The sequence below is a fragment of the Lycorma delicatula genome, chromosome 3 (genome assembly GCF_047948215.1).
Source record: "Lycorma delicatula isolate Av1 chromosome 3, ASM4794821v1, whole genome shotgun sequence".
NCBI classification, from domain to species: Eukaryota; Metazoa; Arthropoda; class Insecta; order Hemiptera; family Fulgoridae; genus Lycorma; species Lycorma delicatula.
The window spans coordinates 2065325-2089158 of NC_134457.1; the positions used below are offsets into that span (position 1 = coordinate 2065325).

Here is a 23834-nt window from a genome sequence, read left to right on the forward strand (position 1 = left end):
GAGTATTATGATTAATGCTAAAGTAAGAAGCGGTATCATTAATTTCGAGAAGGTTGAATGAACGTTCATGATAATGTAGCAACCAACCGTCTGTGATGACAGATGACTTGATTGAAAGATTTGACAAAAAAATTCAGGAAAACTGGTGGTTCACCTTGTCACAGTTTTCTTTGTCACGTTTCAAAATCTTTGTTTTATGAAGTTTTGACTGAAAAATTGTGTGGCAGATGGGTAATGAAGATGTTAACAGACACAAGTAAAAAAAAGAATTGTTGAATTTCTGTGGTGCTATGAAAATGAAAGCGATAAATGGTTGGTTGCATTGTTACTGGAGATTAAGCCTGAATTTCCTATTCAAATGTCGAGACAAACCAACAGTCAATAAGATGGTGACATTCATCATCTGTTAGGCTAAAGAAGTTCAATAAAGAACTTCTTTACATCTCGAGGGATTTTGTTTTTGCATGATGATAGTTCTTTATAATTTTCATCACAGACTCTAAGTCCTTGAGAGTCGGTGAAATATAGAAAATGAATTCATCACAAAATTCCACAATGCCATATTAAACTGTCAACTGAAGGTACGCAAGCTTGCTGACATCACAAACATCTTAATAGACCATTTCCACTGCATTTTACACAATTATTTTGGTATGAAAAAGCTTTCCATTCACTATGTGCCAGGTTTGATCACAGTCAACCAAAAAACGCATTCAAGCGCATGCGTCTGTCTGAAACTTTGCAGCACGCCATCTGAAGGATCATACTTGACAAATGTCATAGTCATTTGTCATACTTGGACTGCTTCTAGAGAACTTTCCAAACTGCCCTAGTAGCTATTGAAATTGTTTCCGATTTCAATAAAAACAAATATTTAAAAAAAAAAATGATCATGTGTTAATGTTTTGAATAAGTTTATGACATTTATTTTTTTTTAAATAAAGGTAATAATCATTGTTTTCTCTTTGTAGGGCAGAGAAGGTTTTTGAAGGAATGAAAACAGCTTACGGAAATAACAGCTGTTTTCTTTTATGTATTAATTCTCAAACGGCAGTAAATGCTGATTCACAGTTAGCTGATCCATGGAATCAATATTTAATGCACCATTATGAAAGACAGGTATATTATTACAAAGAAATTTTTTTAATTTTCTGCTTTTAAAATTATCTTTTTTAATTAAACAATTTGCATTCAAGTTACTTTTCCCATTATGTGTTTTAGTGTTGCTTATTTAATAGTAATGAAATTTATTAAAAAAATACTTGGAAAAATCATTCATGTTAGCTTGGTTAAAAGCTTTTTCAACATATTATTTAAGTATTACTAGTTGGTATTATTGTCTGTCTCACTTGTTGAATGATTTCTAATTTATAGCTATTTAAACAATGGATATGTAATTTAATTTTGAAAACTTTGTGTGTATTATTTCTATATACGTAATTGAAAACCTTCCAGCAAAATTAAAAACTATTTTTCATTTGTCACCTATTCTCTTCTCATATATTGCTTTTTCAGTTTTTCAAATTAAAATTATTTGTTTTAATGGTTCAAATTTGATGGTATGTTATATAAATTTTTGCTTTTAGTTTAATTTTTATTTTATTATCATTAATTTCCTTCATAAGCATGTTTTTTATGTTTTTAATATTTTACATAATTACTTGCTGTTATGCTTGGCATATGCAGTGTTTTTCAAGCATTGTATGATTTTTTATTTTATTTAAACATAAAATCGCAGTAAATAAATATTGGCTTTATCATGATGGCTGATTATGATTTTTATATTATCCAGATTTTTAAATAAGTTATTGCACTATTGAATTCCATTTTATCAGTCTTAAACAAATAGTAGATTTTTGTAAATTTATTTGTTGGTTATTTTGGTTGTTTGGAGTACATATTGGAGGAGTATATTTTGCTGAATATAGTCTGCATATATATCTTAAATCAACATATTTATAATTATTTATGTTTAGATGAATGTGGTATTTACTATTTATGTTTATTTTTAATTTGTTTTTTAGAATTATTGCTATAATTCAGTGTAAAAAAGTGGTTAATTGTTTTATTATATCACGATATAACGTAAAATAACAAGCGTCTTTTTCTAATTATGTTCTTCGATATATATTTATATCGACATTAATATTTTTTCCTTATTATATTTTTAGCAAATATTAATCCATTATCTTTACTACATAAAAACTTATTTATCTTAATCATTTTCATCAAAAAGAAGCTGACAACACAGTTGTAGGACTTTCCCTGTTTTTGATGCACGGCTTACATACACATAACTGAATTTAAAATATTTATCATTTTATTTAAATATAATATTTTTTCGTTTATTTAATTCAATGATTCTTACTAAAGCGCGTGCTCATACCGTATTTGAGTCACGCAGGTGTGGCGTTGCTAGCAGTGATGGTCAGCACTAACTAAACTAATGTAATTTCACAACTTACATAGAATTTTTTTGCATATACTGTTATTCTTTAATCATTAACAAATATGACCTTAATTAGGCAAAATCTCAAGATATTGAGGGTGATCTTACTCTACAGCCATACCCCTTTGACTTTTTAAGTTGAAAAGTTAATGGCATCAATGCCCCATATGTAGAAGTAATCCGACTGGGTTTGGTAAAAATCAGTCCTGTAGTTCTGGAGATATAAGGTGATTTAGAGGCTACCACCGAACACACATATACACACACACATTAACATCTAGAAAATTTCCATCTGTTATTTTGGGTTCCTTAGGTGTCAAAATGTCAAGATCCGGTTAAAACCTCATTTGCCCAAATTGAACCGAGTACAATACTTTCCCTTCTAGAGCTATCTAGACGGGAAGTAAAATAATTTTTATATTAATAAAAAACATTTGTAAAACATCTTTCTTTGGTTGAAGTAAACTTAAGTGGAGTTATTACATAACAGAATAATTTAATCATAATATTTTACTGTTCAGTATTATTATTAAATCATCAGAACAGGAAAGGATTCATAAATACATATTTTCTTTACATAAGTCAGATTAATTAAGGCCATATTATTAGTGGATACGATAGTAGTAAACTTACTATAAGAGCTACACTAGTAGCTGTGATCATGAAATCGTGGGCTGTGATTTTTGTGTAAAATGAATCATGTTGTTGACCAGGCAGATATTGGTCACAGAGTGTTTTGTTTACTGTAGTACATCATGTACTACACCAGCTTCTGTTAAATGTAAAGAAAAATATATAAGATTGTTATCAGTATGCAGAAAGATTAAAGGTTGTTATTAAAATTTATAAAAGTGATTCGTTGTTACCGATTATGAAGTTAAGAAATCCTATAGTTTCTAAACAGAAAAAATATATTAAAAAATTTCTTAGATTTTTGTGCTAAAATTTTTTTTAAAAACTAAATGAGCATACGTGTAATTATTTTGCACACAGCTTTTGCTGTAGATGGATTATATAACTTGTGACTCAGTTCTACCTATTGGGCTGTTGCAGGTATACTAAAACATTTTATGTAACAGAAGTTACAAATTATCCAAAGATTTGTTTATCCTAAACAAATCTTTGTCTGGGTCCCAATAGATGCAGATAAATGAGTTTTAATGGCTTGATCTAGAGACGCCTTGCCTTGTTTTCTTATGTTACAAATTTTTTTATAAAATCAAGTTTGTTCAGTTAATTATTTATTTTGTTTCATTTTTACTTTTTGTATTTGAAATAGCATTTATTTAGAGACATATTGTAAGTTTGTAAAAGTTAAAAAATTCACAGGTTTTTCATGTTGAAATTTTAAGGGTACCTCGGGCCCAAAAAAACTGTTTTGAAAAAAGAATCAGTCTATTTATATATCTACTTTAATTATATATTGTAGCGAGTAGCAGTTCTGATGATACAATTATTTTTCTGGTGGTGCCAATTCTTTAAATCTTTTAGATCTCTTATATATTCATATCACAGTATATTTTTCTTCCAAAAACATTTAATTAGGTCACTTTTCCCTTTATATTGTTCTTTTATACACTCATTCCACCTGCAGCTACTCACTCCCTAAAAATTATTATTATTAGCTTTCTTTTATATTCTAAAAGAATATATTTTGTTATGTCATGTAAGAGTACGTTTCTTTCAAGTAAGAGATATGAAAATGGCTGAAATTCATAGATTAGTAAAGCATATGGGGACAATGCTATGTCTACTGTAATGGTGAAAAAATGATTATGGTATTTAAAGAGGTCCATACAAATTTACACAATGTGGCATAGGTTGGGTGACCAACTGTTCTGATGCAGCGAGTAAGTGTAAAAGTCGATGAGAATAGATGGTTTACAATTTGATCAATATGTAATAAATTTTCTTTAATTTCATGTAGAGTTCTCTATGAAATTATGTCAGTATGGTTAAATTATTGGAAGTTTTACTCACACTGGGTACCAGAAATACTAGCCGAGTTGCAAAAAAAACAAATGTTTAGCCAGTGCATTGAATTTCTCTTGAGATGCAACAATGAAGGTGATCTGTTTTTAAGCAAAATTGTTACTGATGATGAGACATGAGTGTCTCGCATTACACTGGAATTAAAACAACAGGCCATGAAATGGAGACATCAAGCATCTCCTAAGAAAGTGAAGTTCAAGCAAACAATGTCAGCTCGAAAGTCATGTGGGACCGTTGCTTGTTGATTTTATTGCCTTGGATTGAAATAATAAATTGTGAAATATATTGTGAAACCTTGACTAAACTATGTCCCAAAATCCAAAATAGAAGGAGTGGCTTGCTAAGTAGGGGATTTGTGTTGCTTCACAACAATACTCGGTCACAAGCGGCTCATCATATTCACTGTGACATTGACTGTGAAATTGATCACTCACCGTATACTCCTGACCTGGCACCCAGTGACTACCACTTGTTACTGCATTTAAAGCGGCACCTCTGTGGTCAGCACCACGATGACGATGATTACATCAAAAACTATTCAATTATTATATATTCAGATGGCAAATTTCTATGAAACTGATCACACAATACGATGAGTATCTTAATGTTAGCGGAAATTATATGGAAATTGGTGATAAGTTCCAAGCTGTTAGGTGAATATAATTTTTTTATTTAAATTGTTTATTTTTTATATCAAAATGGTACTTACTTAAAAACACGTCTCATATAATTTTTAACTAATCCTATTTTGCCGCTTTGTACCTCTTATTTAAGAAGTTTCAGTTTTTTATCTTCACCATATGTCACTTTTTGTACTTTCTGTACCATCATTTCTTATGTGTCTTACGTTATCCAGGGTTTTTATGAACTGTTATCAACCGTTATGCCTAAAATTGCTATCCCTTTTAATTATTTCCTTTTTTGAACTTATCCATTCATTTTCTACTTTGTTGCCAACTTTTTGGCCTGTTTATAAGATTTTTTCAAATTTTAACTTCATGTGCTGTAGCCTTTATCACATATCTCTGTTATCAATTTTTTTATCAAAAATTTGTAACATTTCTTAGCTTTCATCTGCTTTTTTCTCCACTTTTTTCTTCATATTCTCATTTTTGCTTTAGTTTCTTAAACTTTTGTTCTCTATTTTTTTTTTTTTAGTTTATTAAACTTTTTTTGTTTTTTCTGTTATTAGTTCTGTTTATTAGGTACAAAAAGAATTTTACGATTTTCTGTCTATTTTTTATCTGATTTGCTTCAATAAAAATACCATTTTTTAAAAGTTTTTATTTACTTTTTGTTGACTGTATTTACTTACATTAATTTTCTCAGAATTAAATTCTCTACAAGTTTTATTACTAAATCTTCCGCACTTATTGCTCATTTAACAAGGCTATTGTACTTCAAAACTAAAAAAAAACTTGTTTTTTGACACCAAATTTTGTGTTTTACGTTGGATATCTTAAAAGCTGCTGGAGTTACAGTTCTGGGGCCTGTTTTATCCTATTTCCCAGCTCAAATTGCATAAGAAATCACCAACTTTACTCCTTAATTTGGATCCCAAAAATTATAATAGGACTTTTTATTAGAAGAGAATCCTGGCAAAATCTTTCACTAGCCAATACTTGAAAACAAAGTATTTCTAGACCTCTATTTATATGAATTTTTTCATTATCTTCACCAGTAGAACGTGTCCTGAAAGTTTCTCTATTTATTCATGGGACACTGTATATTAAATTGAACTTTGACGTTAAAATTGTTGAATCATATGAAGGGGTACAGATAACCATCCATTATCTCAATTGTCTACCAATTTCACAATATTTCATCACTAATTATTTTAACCCTTACAGTTTCAAGCCTATTTTGTAAGTACTAGTTAAAAGCCTCAAGCATGTTTTTCAGAAAAAGTAGATGTTTGGTAGAAATGCCACAGAAATAACAATATACACGATAAAATTATGAAAAAAATTATAATTACTCAGTAGTAAACTATGTAGATTGTGGTGCTGCGATCCAAAATGGTGTTACACCCTTGATTAATTATTTTAAAAATAAAATTCAACTTTTTTTCATTTAAAAAAAAAATACTGAATTTGTTCTTTATTTGAAAAAAATCCTTGTTATTTATATCTAATCTATCTCTGTTTCTAGAAACTAAAATTATTTGTGAACAAAATAAAAAAAATTTCACTTAAAAATTCATATTATTTACAGAGTTATTGAAATTTTTGTGTTACCGTTTTTTGTAACATTTATGCTTTGAAATTTCAAAATAATTCTAAAATGGTGTGCTGAAAACATTTTACCAAACCAAGGGGTTGCCTGTGATGATACTGTACTGCAGTAACTCTTAAGAGTAGGTTTTTTAATTATCCCCATATTCAGTATGCAAGCTATAAAACCTTTCATTTCAGAAATGGTAATATTTTTCCATTTTCGGTATGGTTCAGACAGCCTATCTCTATTTGCATTTAAATATTGATTGGCTGATCTATTGTTTCTTTCACCATCAGTTCAAATAAATTAAGTGTAAATAATAAATAAAAATAAATTATAGGTGTGGAACCTGGATTAGGCATATGTTTTGGGCCGGGGAGTTCCAAAAATTGATGTGGAGGAAGGACATTATCTTCCGGTTCAATGATGTTTCTGTATGCCTCATCTTCTTCTGAATCCCCATTACTATCGCTTGTGATTAATTCATCATCTTCTTTAGCCCCACTGTCACTAGATAATTCGAAATTGCTATCAGTATCATCAACAAAAAAGTTATTAATTTTTGCATCGGTAAGACATAAATACTAGGCCCGGACATTGTAGAAAAATAAAACACTGAACTAACGAATAAATCTGAATATTTTACGGATCACGGTAACTAAAACTACAACTAACACTATAATTGAAACTCTAATTTCATAAAATAATATTATAATACCTATATAAAATCCCTTATAAACCCACGGAGTAACCAAAACATAACCGTGAATGCACGGAACAAACTTCTGTTTACATCTGAGATTATCGGAATTTTTAAATTGATTATTCTCTAAAATACGTATCGTAAAATGAAAACAACCTACACTATCGATATCTACAAATTGTAAGCTTTAAGAAAAGATACTATATGAGCGATCTAGCAGTAACGTAAAGAAATATATGAACATAAAAACTACATACCGGTATATCATACGGGTGAGACTTTTAGCAGAAGCACTCATGTACAATATATCGTTACCTTGAGGCTCTAAGGGTTAAATGGTCTTGGTGGTAAGCAGCATTGCCTTACATTCTTTATAACCTCATTTGTAGGACAGAACTCTTTATTTTAATTGCTAATTTCTGTTTATTTTACATCGTTCTGATAGTCCTTTGTATAACCTCTAAACTACTTAGTTGCAAAAGCATGTATTTAAGCTTTCTCCAGATTAATAAAACCTATACTCATTTCAACATTCCACGGGCATCACACTTAATAAAAAGACGAAAATATAAAAAAAATAAATGTATTTCAGTAAAATTAAAAAAGATAGCATACTTACAATGTAGTAAAAAAAGAGACAGTAATACTTTACAAAAACTATCTCTGAAAGAAATTAAAATTTGCTATCCTACTATTTTATAAAAAACGTTTTTTAAAAAATTTATAAAACACATATGGAAGAGAAATTGAGTTAAGTTACATATTTTATAAAAAATATCATTTCTTAAAAATTAAAAAATAGTATGTTTAATATAATCAAACCTACAAAATATTGGACATATCCATACATACACATACATTAGTGACTATCCTGAATAATGACAGTCAGTAATCAAAACATACCTTTAAAAGCACTATTTCTTCTTAAAAATATTTGTAATTCTTACCTTTTTTAATGTTATTCTTTTTTTATAAGCTGCAAGATCATGTAATTGTTTTTTAACAATCTGGATATAATTGCATTCTTTTTGTCGCTCCAACCAGTCCTTAGTGATATACAAACATTCATGAATCTTTTTGTTTGACAGCCGTGGTTGCAAATCATTACATCATAATTCATCATATCTCGACTAATCAGTATTTTCAGAAATTAATTTTATTATTGTATTAAAAATCCAGTAGAAGCAAAGATTGATAAAAACACTTTTGTTTGTTGAAACGAAGCTTTATTTTAATGGTAAATTAGATTTTTTTAAATATTGTATTAATTTTTTAAAATTACATTATGTGGTTGTAAGTAGTTTGGATAGTTGGACTTTTAGGAAATCAGCATTTGGATAATCAGCATCCATTTACATTGTTAGGGAAAGTGTTATTAGCAGCAAAATGGTTTAAATAATTTTTGGTTGATTGTGTTTTTTTGGGGGTATTGTACATTAATTAGTTTTATTATTATTTTTTAGATTAATTTTTTGACTGATTAATTAATTTTTCATGATTATATTATGTTTAATTTTTATTTTCTTAAAATGATGAATACTCATTTTCTGGCATGTTGCAGCCTCAATAGATGTTGAATTGTTGACGTATTGCACCGTAATTCAGATATAATCTTAGACTAAAATAATTAATTGTATTATTTTCATTAGTAAATTTTCACCTTTTTGCACGTGAATTTGTATTAATAATTCATCAAATTACAGTTTTATTTTTATATACACATCTTTATTGAAATTACTGAAAATAATGAGACTAGAATAACATAGTTCTTAACATTTTTTAACTAGTGGAGTCTAACTTCATCAGATCTCTACACTCAAACAAAAGTTGACTAAATCATTTTTTACACACTTCCGTAGCATATTTATTCACTATCACTATACAATTGACACAGTAACTGTAAATAAAAAAAGTATGAAACCACAGTATGACATGTCAGAATCTATACTTAATGAATCATCATGTAAGTACAGCTATTGCTTTCATAATTTTACGTTTGTACCCCACCAATGATAGAAATCATTTAAATTATTCATTTTTGTAAATAAGTTGCCCCAAAAAAATACGTAGAATTCTACAAAAGCGATACTTACTTTTAAATGTTATCACATAAAAACTGTGAATGATGGGAAAATTCTTATTGCAAATTCAGCATAAAAAGTTACATTAGGAGCGCAATAAAAATTCACTACCCAAAAACTGTGCTGTTAGTGTAATTTATCTTATATTGACATGATCTGTTAATGTATTTTTATTTTCTGATCAGAATAAAGATTTATTTATTTACGGGATAATTACTCATGCTACATTCGTTATCCGCTCCATAAATATGTTATTGAAAATTATTTTGTTTTTCCAATCTGTAAATTATAATCATACATATTAATAACTATTTTAATCTGCCAATACAATATACCCAAGAAGTCCTCATACCCCACTTTATAAAATTAATTCGTTGCTTTTTTGAAAGTGATGCGGTATTCAATTCCTAGAACTAATAACTTTACTGTGGCTTTACTCTTTTTGTGATCATTTCATCGGTTTTCAGCTCATGTGTGTGACCAATGAAAAGTCCATATTCTCACCTAATGAGATCCTATTTAACCCTAACTCACCAAGAAATGTGCCTAACTTGCATTTTACGTATGTATCTGTTTTAACTTTCAAAAAATGAAATTTTAAAAGTATATGAACATTTAACTTTAAAATTAATGAACATAATTATACATTGTATAATTGTTCGCTTCTGAAACATTAAAAGAAACCCGTGTTACTTTTCTTTGTATTACATACTCACGTATGGAAAAACATCTAAATAGACAAAACTTTAAAAACCTAATATTTTATCAAACTTTTCTTTTTCCTTATTATTACAATGATGTGAACACTATTTGAGCCATTTGCATGTAGCACCTCGGGTAGAGAATAACAAATATTCTGGTATTTCTAAACTCCCAAGCCTCTTATACAGCAGGATTGAAACTTTGCTTAAAATTGTATTAAAAGATACTAACAAAAAAAAGTTTGAGAAGGTATTTTCAAAATTAAGTTTTCTTATTATAAATTGAATGAGATGTATTCTGTGAAAGTCATTCTCTTTGAAAAAAAGTAATAAAACTAACGTACTTTTTTCTTTGGTTACAGCAGGAAAGCGGCTTGATAAGTTTAATTATAGTTATTCACATCAATCAATTAAGAAAGAAAGCTTTAAAGTTAGCCATGAGTACAATTTTTATAACTTCTCACTGATGACACGTAAAAGTTTTTTAAAATTATTTATACACTATAGTTTAGTTTATTTCTAGTCGATAGGGACCTAAAAATTCCATTATTCTCAAATGGCTAGTGATTCATTAAGTTACTATATCATATTTTACTACATTATATTTTTTTGTAAATATAATATTTCTCTAATTTTCAAATTTTTGTATTATTATTTTTAATTTTCAATTTTTCTTTTCTTTATTATAATTTGAAATAGAATTTCTTTTTAATGTTGAAAATATTAGTGAAAAAATTTTAATTTCAAAAGCATACCGTATACATATGAAAACAAACAGGATCCAACAAGATGTAGTTGATGCAGGATTCCTCAAAAATGTTTTACCGGTTGTATAAAAGTATGAAGTTTCATTTATTTAGTATTCTCCGTTTGTAAATTATTAACGGCAAGTGAATATAAATTTCCAAAGTTTTATCAAGATATCAGATAAATATTTTTTTTTTCTTTAATGTTTTGGTTGTTGGTTCTTGAAATGTATTTCATTTAATTGACGTGTATACCCATTTTATTGTACTTATAAATTATTATAATGCATTAGATCTTTGGTGGTGGAAATTATATAATGAAGAATAAAATATAGAGCATAGTAGATAGCAGTTCAGTTTAGTGAGATAGTTGCAGGATACAATCGATGTGGATCTGACTCCGGTAGAGAATCATATGATTGAAGCGATGACAGCATCATCAGGTACTTTCAATATCGAACCTGCGCAAGAAGTGGGTGAATCTTCACCGGTTATTCTACATCCTCTGAGTCCAATCAATGAAACACAGCACATTATTGCCAATAATAATTGTGCTGAAAAGGTAACATTAATAATTATTTAACTGTAAATTTTATTTCAGAAGGGTAAAAAATTAAAAAAAATATTATATATTTAATTCAATATTATATATATATATATATATATATAAATATATATATTTAATACAATACTAATTGTATAATATTAAGCTGGCCTTTTAAAATTAAATCTACAGATTGGAAATAGACCATTTCTATGTTATTGATGTTTACTAATCGTTTGCATTAGCAGGAGATGTAAGCAAGATTCTGGACATTTTGGTTTTGATTAAAAATATATGTACCTTAGAATACTCAGTTATTTACTTATCAACAGTATTAAATATTATTGCAAGTTTTTTTTTTAATATTTTTGTTGAAATATTATTTAACATTTGAATAGGATTGTTAAATTTTGTTTTAATTTCTCAGAAGCTCTAGAAAATCTGGAAACAGCTTTGATCTGCTATTGAATTAAATATTATTTTTGGTCAGTTAAAAAGATAAATATTTCGGAAATGGACTGTTAGATTTTCGTAAAGAATATTTTTAAATTTGGCCTGTTCATTATTATGTTTTTTAATTCCATTTAAACATTTTTCAATCGCTTTGTTTGCAAGATCTTTCAGATAAATAAAAAAAACCTGTTTGCTTTTATAGCTCTGATTCTAAAGACCTCATTTTGACAGATTATTGGTTATGAAATCCAAAACTGTGGTTATTTTAAATTTGGATAAATTATATGTTTAGTATTTTGGTTTGGTGTGTGATGGAGCTGCTGTGTGGGAAGGTGTAGGCATTGATCTCGCTCCTAAAAGTGGACCACTGCAGAGACAGGTAGGGTATGTTTTGATTAGAGGCTTATTAAGTTTATGAATTTGTTTCTTGATTCTGAAGTAAATCAAGAGGAATTTGAATAAATTATATTGTAGGACAAAATTGTCGTTGCGATTAACACTTGTTTTGTTGGTATGAAGATAATATTTTTGGTGTTTAAAGACTCGATCAAGTAATGATCCGAGTCTATAGTCTAATTAAAGGTAGATGTAAGAAAATCGTGAAACCTTCAGTGTTAGAGGAAGGTGCGGGAATTACATTTCCGCAAATCAATTAATTTGATAGCTGGAGTTGTAAGTTATAGTAGGTGGTCGTGGTTGGAAGGGGCCATGCAAAGACAATATTAGGTTGTGTAAATACACTGATGGAAATGTCTGCCAAGGCATTTGCATCGGCAGTATCCTGACAGAAGCCAAACCGATGACTGTGTTGTGTCATCGAGTTTAGAGGGTCAAAAAGATGACCTCCGGTAAAGCCCATCAGGACTAAAAGAGGGTGGCATGGTGATCGGCATCGTCACAATGCGGGTGTTTTCCTGTATGGGGGTCAAGAACTGATCAGCTGGATTTCAGAACAGTAACACTTGTATTTTTGTATAGTTTTTATAAAGATGTAAAATCTTTATTTATAAATCGAGTAGTATAATTAAAAGTCGATTGTTTACTACAATTTTTTTTAAACTTTTTATATGCGATGAGAAGAGAGTACATAAAGCTATATGGTTGGGCAGCCATCTTAATATCTGCAAAGTAGTCTCATTACTTTTATATCGCCAAAAATTTAATTAAAGAATAGGAAGTATAAAAGTTAGTAATTTAGATTCTATAAGTTTATTTTAAACGTGTTAATTAATGTTTCAGAATTTGAAAAAAAATTATTTATGTATGCTCTTTTTTTCAGATCTATCAAAAAAATCTGTCTGAAAAATGTTTTGAGGCATTCAGCAGATGTAAAACTGACAAGACTAAATTTTTATATACTTTTTATAAATATCTGACTGTCGATTTCTGAGATATGTATTCTCAAGCTTGATCGCGCATAATATTTATTTGGATATTATTATAAATTTCATTAGAGCACACTTTGCATTGTTGATTACTGTTTTAACTCCTTGCTTGTCTTCAATTTTTTAGCAGATTCTTTACTTTTTGTTTTTATTCTCTCTTAACTTCTTAATCTTAACTCTTAATTCTTAATTCTCTTACTTCTTGTTTCTTGGTTTCTTTAATTTTTTACACAAATATTTTGTAAATATTTACATTCCTTACGTGATTTATTAAAAATCAATTCTTGTTACGTTTATATTTCTTCTGTTTCAACTCAGATCATAAAATTAAATCGTATGGTTATATTCCATTTAAATTTTTATATAAAATCCCTGATTCAAGTTTTTTGGAAAAAAAAATCAGTCATTTTTTTAACTCTTTTAAACCAATCAGCATGGATGTGTTAGCCTTTGGTCATGTTTCCAAATAACTAACATGTTTGTACTTTGTATTATTAATAACTTTTTATTTTAAATTGTGCAAACCTTTTTGAGAGATATTTTTTGCTTTACAAATTTTTAAAAGTATATTTTTTAAGCTTTTTTCATTTAGAAGTTTATTTTTTTTATTTTATAGATAAATAGCAAACAATTTTTATCCCTATGCAATGCATCATAACAATATCATGAGTACAATAAAAACACTGATGCGTAATTCACAATTTTACAGCTTTATGATTATAAATGTATTCTTTTTATTAAAAAAAACAACCCAAATAAAAATTGATTACACTAATAAAAACAAGAATTGTTTCCGATATGAAACTGAATATGGAAAGCTTATATTCAGTTTTAGCATGTTAAAATAATTGTGATCAAGTTAGTTTACTCATGCACTGTAGTGGTAATTTTTCTAAGCAAAGATTCTATCTTGTGCTATCCTTAAATTTCCTGTACTTGATATTTTCTAGAATTTTATTTTAGTCATTAAACTGATTTATTAAAATGTTCTATTTATAAGTTAATATTACTTAGTTGTGGGATTCGCAGTACCTATAATTTAAGCCCTTAAACATTGAATTTTGTTAATTAGTTACTGTAAAAAAACCGAAAAATATTAAAAATAGCTGTTTTTTGTAAAGCCAATATTTATTGCAGAAATAACTGTTTTACTACTTTTATTGTTTTAAAAGTTATCTCTTGGATTTCCGAATTCAATGAGTGGTTACACAAGAAAATCGGTTTATTTGTTGTTGAGATATTGCAATTTGTTTATAAAAAGATTCTTCAGATAACTGTAATTATTTTGGCTTTTAAGAACTTTTTCATGTCCATTTTAAGTGCAATCTATTCTTCAAGACCTGTACTTTCAAATGGTAAAAGTTTTAGACCAAAAATGATTATAAAACATGTTTAACTTCTTTAAAATAATGAGTGAAAAATAGAGCTTGCTCGCACAGTAGTTGTAGAGGGGGAAGCTTTTAAAACAATAAAAATAGTAAAAGAGTTATTTTTGCAATACATATTGCCTTTGTAAAAAACTGCCAATCTTAATGTTTTTTTCGGCTTCTTTACTGTTTCTAATTAACAAAATTCAACATTTAAGGGTTTAAATTTTAGGTACTGCAAATCCCACAACTTTTATTCAGAACTTTTTCAAAATTTTTGGCATACCAAACTGAAAAACTGATTTTCACCACCTTTAACAACCACCATTTTGTCCAGTTAGTGAAAATTTTATCCAGTTGCATATATACAAGTTATACTTACCCTAATCTACAACCCCATGTGCTTCCCTAAACTTTACTAATTTTTTAGTAAAAAAAACCCCATTGACTGGACCATATGGAAACTTATTTAAATCATATGTCTTTTATATTCTTTTAAAAACAGAAAATACAATTTTTATACTTTTTTTTTGTTTATGTTACTTCCAATATTGATAACTTTGATAAGATAATTTTAAAGTTTATAGAGTTAACCTTTGATAAAATCGGAACTTTGTTCTTTAATTGATCTTTAATGATCAAATTATAATGGATGTACGTATTATTTTGACAGTGATAGACATATTAAAAGAAACTGGTGTGTTCCTTCTTATTGATGTGAATAAGTCACATTGAAAATTATTTTTTTTTTTAATTTTTTTTTTTTTAGAAATTAAGCCATTTAATACTATTAGTTGGAAAAGAAAGAAGTTAATGAAAAAATTATCTGCTTAAACATATTAACTTCTTATTGTACCATGAAAATTAGTCTGTATTAAGTATTGTAATTAGCCACTGATAAATATATTTATAAGATGAATGTTTATAAAGATGCATCGACCTACAAGGTGATTTTTATAAACCATGTTTATGTTGTCATTGTACTTAATTGATTCCTTCCTATGCCTGTAAAAATTCCTTCCTATAATGAGAACCTTAAAAATTATACAATAATTTTCTCTTTTCTTGATAAATGTTGCATTATTTCAGTTGTCAAAATTTATTATTGTAAAGAAATCATTTTGATGCCTCTGGAGGGCAGATAAAAAGCTTTTCTAAATACTTACCTTATCAAAGTAACAAACAATATGATCTGAAATTTTATAAAGGGAAAATAAAAGGTCTTTATTAAAATTTATATTAAAATTAACGTTTTTAAAATTATTTAATTGGAAGTTATTGAACTTGGAAATTGTACTTACTACAAAAGGAAATACAAAAACAAAACTGTTTTTATAAAAGAATAAATAATATGTTTTTTGCTATGTACACAAATTTTGTAATAGAATAATGCAAAAAATATAATTTATATATAACTTTTTTACATCAGCTAACTCAGGGATTTTTTGCATTAACTAAACTGAAATCTTTTGTGTATAGTTTTTATAATTTTTTTTTTGTTCTCATATGGTAATAATGATATGGTACGCTTACTATTATTTTTTACATTTTCTTCATTTTATTTTTAATAAAAAAAAAATATTTTTGATACTTAGTTTAACGTCATAGTAAAATAAATAATAATAACAGTAAGTAAAATTTCTAAAATCTTATTGATTCCTCTCTACTCTTTCTGATACATAAAGGATTTTTTACCAGTGTCCAGTTTGAAATTATATTTCATATTTTATTTATATTTTAGGTAGGATTATGAAGCCTATTTTTACGAGGTGGCATTGAAGCCATTAGGCTTATCATCTGCTACCATATCTGAAACAAAGTCTGATTAATCCATAGCGATTCCCTCCATTAGATCGTACCAATTACATGCTGGTTTTACAGATTTCTGCATTCTCAGCGCAACCTACATTCACAAAACCAAAAATGGGGAGAAGAAAAGAGATCAAGGGTAAAGGGTGGACAGAGAGAAAAGACAACTCTTTCTCAAGGAACGGTAGTATATACAAGATGAATGACTCGTGAAAAGTTCATCGACCTCTCCAAGCAACAAGTATCCATCTCGCGATAATTCTTCAGAAGATCAGGATATTTTTATTCAAATAGTATAAGCATACTAATGACCGATTTAAATGAATGCTGCAACAAAAGTTTAGCTTTCACCAGAAGTTAAAGGGATCCTGTAGAAACCCAGATCGTGATGTTATAGAACAGAATTTCTTTTACGTCTCCTGAATTGTGTCATATGTTGAAGGATTCAATTGAATTATTAATTGTTCAATCTGTGAGATCCGATTGGATTTTTTCAGTTTTCCCCAAATCCGTATAAAATAAACTGTGGGCTTTCTTAGACTAATCTACTTTCAAATTCAGTATTGGCTAAAATATTCTTTAACGTTATGTCAGAATGGATTCCTGCTTATTCAAAATAGCTGAAATGTTTAAAACTTATGACAAATTTCAGAGAGAATTCTGCCGACCATGTTGTAAAAGAAGAATCAGTTTAGATCTTTGGTAGCTTTAAAATACTGGATGTGTGTATTGACATGTAAGAACTAATGAATCGTGTGCTATGAAAAGTCCTGAATGCCTATCATTTTATGGAGTAGAAGAAAATTAAATTTTTTTAAATATGTACACTAATACCCTAAAAATGCCCCGAGTAATTTCATGCGTCTAAATAAATATCATGTAACTTAAAAAGGTTTGCACATTTTTTTAGTTCATAGACTTAAATGTTACATAATAAATATAATTTTTCAGAGCAGACTAATGTGTGTGTTTGTTTTTTTCACGCTGTCATTTTCATATCACTTCAGCAGATATATTATTTATTACTAAACAATTTATAATCTGTTTGGGTTTGCTGTAACAACATGCAGCAGTTAACAACAACAACAACCTTTATAAGAAGTAATTAGTGAGTTTTGCTACTGGCAAGTGATATTCATGAAAATGTAACTATAAAAAGCAATTAAAAGTTGGGATAATTTTTTGACTAAAGTACATCTTAAGCTTGACTAATTTGATTAACATTTAGTGTCACTTTTCCCCTTCTACACAATGACTGAATATTATTATTACTTTGAATATTACTGAAAGTGATTGTAGGAATGTACTATTTGCTAGTATTATAAGATGACATTCTAATTTTGCTTAAAATTATTTTGTTTTCATTCAAGTGTAGACAAAATATGATTAATATTTTTTTTATTGATCTGCATGAATAAATATTTTGCTACTGCAAATAATTCACATTTATAATCTTATCATCTTTAAAATAAAGTTAATTAATGTTTAAGTGTAATAACACTACACATCAGATCAAATAATTAAATTGTGTGAATTGGAGCAGTATTTTTTATTCTAATTTTTGTGTTTTGTTCAGATGTTTATTACAGATAAACCAGAACAGATATAAAATTACTAAACATAATAAAAGAAAGTTGATTGATTCTTTGGTTTTATTAGAATCTACAATTAAAAAAAAAAATGAATAATTATTAGATGAGAATAATCGGTCTGAAATTACTACACAGATTTTATCGCCTGACTGGTATTTGGTTTTCACAGATATCAGTTTATTGATATAGACATGCAAAGTATTAATCTTGAAAATTCCATATTTTTGCATTGACTACGTGTAAATTCAGTTTTAGAATCCAATATATATTTATAAAACAATTAAAAAAATGTAATGTCATGAAGTTTGGATAAAATTAGTCGACTTCATTTTATTAAAAATATTTTTTAATTTCTCTTTGGTGGTGGGAATCATTTTCAGCCATTATGTATTTCAGAATATAAATTTATTAAAAAAATTAAATTACATTTTTGGTTTATTAAGCGGACGATTTTTTTCCCATGTATTTATATGTACAAGTAACTTGTATTTCATCATTATATCATACATTGTAAGAGCTTTTAGAATGTTGTGCCATTAATTCTTGTGTTGCGATTACTTTGTTGTATTATAATAAACTGTCAAATGTATTTGTTGTTTAAATATGAAATAAATTCATGCCGATTAATTTTTATCTCTATTTCTTTAATCTCACAATATGAAATAGTCTGTCATATATGTATTGTACAGCATGGAATTTCAAAAATGTTAATTTCTATCAAGTTTTTTATCTTTAATGCAAATGTGTTTTGCTTGCTTTTAATATACATATAATTTTTGTCCCGCATTGACTTTTGAGCATTTTTAAAAAGCCTTATAGAATTTTGGCTATAGTAAATATAATTTACTTTTACTTTATTGGTAGATTTAATATAAGATTTTAAGTATAATTGATTAGAAATCTGTTTTCAATTATTTAGAGAAGGATGAGTGATAAAGAAAGTGTGCTTTGTTTCTGTCTCACTTTTAAATGTATTGTACTGTGCTTAATCGTTTCTATTGTGTGATAAATTTTGTATTAAATTGTGAGGAAAGTCATCTCTATAGTAGTAAAATTATTTTTTTTAGTGGAGCTAGAGGAAAACTAAAAATAGGTGATTCTTTTTTTTTAGCAGTGTAATGATAAGTTTTCAGTTTTATTAACAGTTTTGAAATTTTTACGTACTGAATCTTGCAACTTTGGAAAATACTTGGTTTGAGTGTTTGTAAATATAATATTTATAAATCTATACTATTATATAAAGAGGAAGAGGGTTTTTATTTGTTCAATATAAACGAAAGAACTGCTCAATCAATCCAAACCAAATATTTACCCATGTTTTTTGGCATAACTGAGAAGGATTTTAGATATGTTTCATCTCAAAAAATCTAGAAAAAAAAATTTATATATGTAGTAGTGGAGGTTTTTCCCATTTAAGTACAAACTCTAATGAATTGAATTAATCAACTGTGAACTGTGAGTCTCTATCACTGTGTGAGCTGGGTTTGAACTGAATGATTCGAATCAGTTGAATGAATAATATTAAAAAAATAATAGAATTAAATTACATTAAATAAAATAATATTAAATAGATTTAAAAAATTTCTGTTTAACAATAATTAGCTTTCTGTGGGGACTGCGTGTAAGGCTAGAGTGTTGAAATATGCAAGCACCTTGTGGGAAGCTAGACCAGTAATTGCCATCAATTGGTAACAAACGGAGTGCCCCCAAGGCACTGTTTTGGGAGATGTAATGGGGTGCTCTTATAATATTTCTACAAACAATAGTCCGATTTTCAAAATTGAAACATAGTATTTGTTAGTAGGTTGAAGGCTAACTTTTGCATGCATCAGTTACACACTCGATTTAACAAATAACGGTTATTCGGAAATATATATATAAAATGTTTGTCTTGTTATCGCATCATGTAGAACCAACCCACTGATGAAATTTGCAGGATACATTTGTGTTATTCCAGGGAAGGTTTTAAGCCATCGACCAAGGCCCTAGCTCCCTTGAAGGTTAAGATATTAAAAATATTCATTATTTCTTTTATTAGGAGGGTGAAGTTGTGAATTACAGATATTCATTAAAAAAAAAGTAGATTAATTCTTCTGTTATATTTCTGCCACCATGGCAAAGAAATAAGTTATGAATTTTTTGTTATCAAAGGTGTATGTACTTTAGTTATCATAGTTTCTATTATTCTGTCTTTTATAATTTAGTTTCTTTTTTAGGTTTCTATGAAGCCTGAATACTATAATTATTATTTATCAGTATTATTCTTACAACAATGAGGATAATGTACATCGGGGTCCAGCGGGTGGAACCCTCTGGTTAGATGGGAATGGTGACTGAAGCAAGCTCTATGGCTGTCCAGTGTGCTTGTCCCCCTTGCAAATTGGGAATGGCAGGTGAAGTGAGCTCTGTAGCCATGGGTTAGGCCTTGGGAGGACCCAGGAGCTCCTGAGTTGGTTCTGGGATTCGCCTGGGCTTACCTGATCCCCGAGGGTCCAGCTTCTGGTTAGATGAGTCGACTACTTTTACAATATTTGTAAATAGTATCACAATTATTTATCTACCTCAGTCATACCTAAAATTTAGTAAGATAAAAGTACTGCAAAATTGAAATGGCTTTAGTACTGTAGAAGATAAAATTTATCAATTTTTTTATACTTGTACATTCAATAAATTTATTACTGTGTTGAAACAAAAATGCAATATTGATTGTCACAATGAAGTTATCAGGATGATAATAGGATTTTTTTTTAATTGGCTAAAGTTTAATTATTACCTCTCTTTTCCTCATTGAAATCTTTTTGTTTTATTTTTTAGGTAAATGAGAAGGTGAGATATTTATTTGTGCTTTTGAATTTTATAAATTGAAAATGACAATGTAATGGACCTACATGTTCTTCTTATTTTTTTGTTATACCTTTTGAATTCAATTCTTTGATGTGGTTGAGATTACCCAGTGGATGCCACATCATCATTTATGCAGATGATGGGCTTTTGCTGGTTAAAGGAGATTTAAGGAATGAGATCAAATTCAGGACAGCCCAGGCTTGCAAGATATTCCAGTTGTCAAGTTTGCAATGTAACATGGTGTTTAGCCCTGAGAAAATGACAATGATGTTGTTGAAGGGCGATTGGTTGTTACACAACGACCTTGTGTAATAATAGCAGGTTATCGAAATAGGTATATCTCATTGCAGAAGTATCTAGAGCAGTTCACTTCGATTGGGGGCTTAATTTTAGAACCATGTGTGTACTGTGTATGCAAAGCTATAATGCTGTATGCTGCACCTGTCTAGGCTCATCAATTGACGTATAAATGTTATAAGAATATTTTGTTGGGAGCCCAGCATCTCCTATTTTTATCTGTGATTGGTGCTTAGAGACTGTCTCTCGAGAGGCGGTCCTTGTTATTTCTGGTATTAAGCCCATTGATATCCTTGCGACTGAGTGCCAATCATGTTGCAATGCCAAGAAGGTAGGCCAACTTACCTTGGGCCCACAAAAGAAAAAAATAGATGACCAAGATTTCAATTTATGGCAGGTCACACAGACTGAATCACCCGATGGCCATTACACACATAGTATTTTTCCTGATGTGAAAGTATGCATGTAGTTAGGTGGATTTACCCCGATTAGCATATTGCACAACTTCATTTTGGACATGGTGCTTTGAGATTGGTTGACCAGATTTGGTTTGATTAATTCAGACTTGTGTCCAGAGTGCAGTGCCATTGATGATATGTGAAGCTGAAGATACCAAAGTAGTTAAGAGAGCTTGCAAGTATCAAGTTTTGATCTGCAAGTTAATTGGAAAACTGAAAGAGAATGGAACATATTTGCCAGCTTCCTAAAATTCTTAGCCCTGTGGAGGATGGCTGAGGGGGTCTGGTGCTGATATGAATGTATAGATAGAATAGCTACCCAGGTGGCTAGGGGCTCACCTGGGTGCTTACTTCACCAAGACAGGCATTTTGACATCAAGCCCTGTTTAACTGAGATATTTGCTGTTAGGATGAGAATGCATGTATTGAGACCTCTGTGATGGAGTTGTGGTGTGGGAGGATGTAGTCAGTCATGACCTTACTCCTGAAAGTAATTGCTTTCATTTTTTTAACTACGTATTGCTTAATTCATTTTATTATTGAAGCTCAAATTTAAAATATTCTTGGATTTGAGTCTATGACAAATGCTGAATTTAGTAAGTGGTCCATCAGTTATTGTGTATAATGATATTTTAATAGGTGCCTTAAAATTAATTATTATACTTATTATTTGCGTATTATCAATTTTTTAATGGCATTATATTATAAAATAAAATTTGTATGTTTAGATTAAAATTACTTTATATGAAAATACAGATAGTAAAGAACAAATAATAAGTAATTTTTTCTATCGCTTAAAGTTAGTAAAAAGGTTTTTTTTTCTGGCATTACAAAATACATTACCCTCAGTGGTGGAAGAGTACAGTAAATTTTTTTGTAAATAAAAATTACCTTAACAGTGTACTTACATTAAACATACAGATGTCTATTAGATTGAAGCTAAAGGGAAATTTACTCATTGAATTTTTCAGTTTGTAATGTTACAATATTCTGATTAAAATTATAGTCGGTGTTACTATTCTGCTATAATTGAATTAAAAATGTGTTGTATTAAGTCTAATTGCTTTGTACATACTTTTATGTACAGGGGGTGGCAGAAATGTAATGCACAGCGGTCAAAACTTGCTCAAACTCACCAGGTTGGTCTAGTGGTGAACTCATCATCGCAAATCAGCTGATTTCAAAGTCAAGAACTCTAATGTTCAAATCCTAGTAAAGGCAGTTTACTTTTATATGGATTTGATATTTTTTACTACTATTATACTTTTATGATACTATGATACTTTTTGTTTGCTTACTTTTATACTAGATCGTGGATGCCGGTGTTCTTTGGTGGGTGGGTTCAATTAATCACGCATCTCAGGAATGGTCGACCTGAGACTGTACAAGACTACTTCATTTACATTATACATAGCATCCTCATTCATTCTCTGAAGTAATACCTTACACGGTGTTCTGGAGGCTACAACAGAAAAAGAATGCTTAAAACTAGCAAATGAAAGAGATAGTCAAATGATTCAAATACGGCGTAAAAGTACATTTTATTTACTATAAAAAAATCTACATTTATTTTTCAACGTAGTCATCATTTACTGTTGTACTAAAAGGAGGTATTTCTTATCGGTCTCAAAAACTTGTCAGCTTATGCAAGGTTCATCCTCAATATTCGCTTTACTGGTTTCTGATGCACCAAATATTTTTGTCTGTCTACTAGCAGTAGATCAGTCAAAGGTTCCATCACCATATATGGTGATAAATGAAGAGGATAATGAATATATCTAGCATTCAGTTTTTTTATGTTGTTGAAAATTTAATCACTGCATATTGTTTTAAACAATTACGTTGACATAATAGGCATATTTGATTTCATAACAATAGTGACTGACAGAAAATGAGAGGACAAGGCCCAAAATTTTGAAATGTTACTAATATTGGAATGAAACTACAAGATGGCAGCACTTATTACTTTGTGCAAATTTTGTTCTGTCATTATGTTCCAATGTGCATTACTTACATTTTAGATGTCTCCTCTTATTTCAAGATTTGTCATTTTATCATCTCATTTTAAACTTTCTTTTTTTATATTAAAATTATTTGTCGATTCTATTTTTGTTAGTTTACTAACTTTTTTGCGATTACTAACTGAATCTCATTGCGTTATAGTGCAGGTGATAAAGTAGTTGTTCATCATCATAA

At 28.8% G+C, this 23834-nt stretch overlaps 1 protein-coding gene across 5 annotated transcripts in view; it reads left to right on the forward strand.

Annotated features, from left to right (window-relative positions):
- Window positions 1-23834, forward strand: part of l(3)76BDm (trafficking protein particle complex subunit 8 homolog l(3)76BDm) — a 130430-nt gene that overhangs the window by 30658 nt on the left and 75938 nt on the right. Inside the window, exons 5-7 of one of the 5 annotated variants that reach the window (XM_075359351.1) lie at window positions 972-1119; window positions 11260-11451; window positions 12179-12265. In XM_075359351.1, the coding sequence (XP_075215466.1) occupies window positions 972-1119; window positions 11260-11451; window positions 12179-12265 (427 nt within the window). The remainder of the gene's footprint in view (window positions 1-971; window positions 1120-11259; window positions 11452-12178; window positions 12266-23834) is intronic. The other 4 variants (XM_075359352.1, XM_075359353.1, XM_075359354.1 and 1 more) reach the window with 4 other exon arrangements.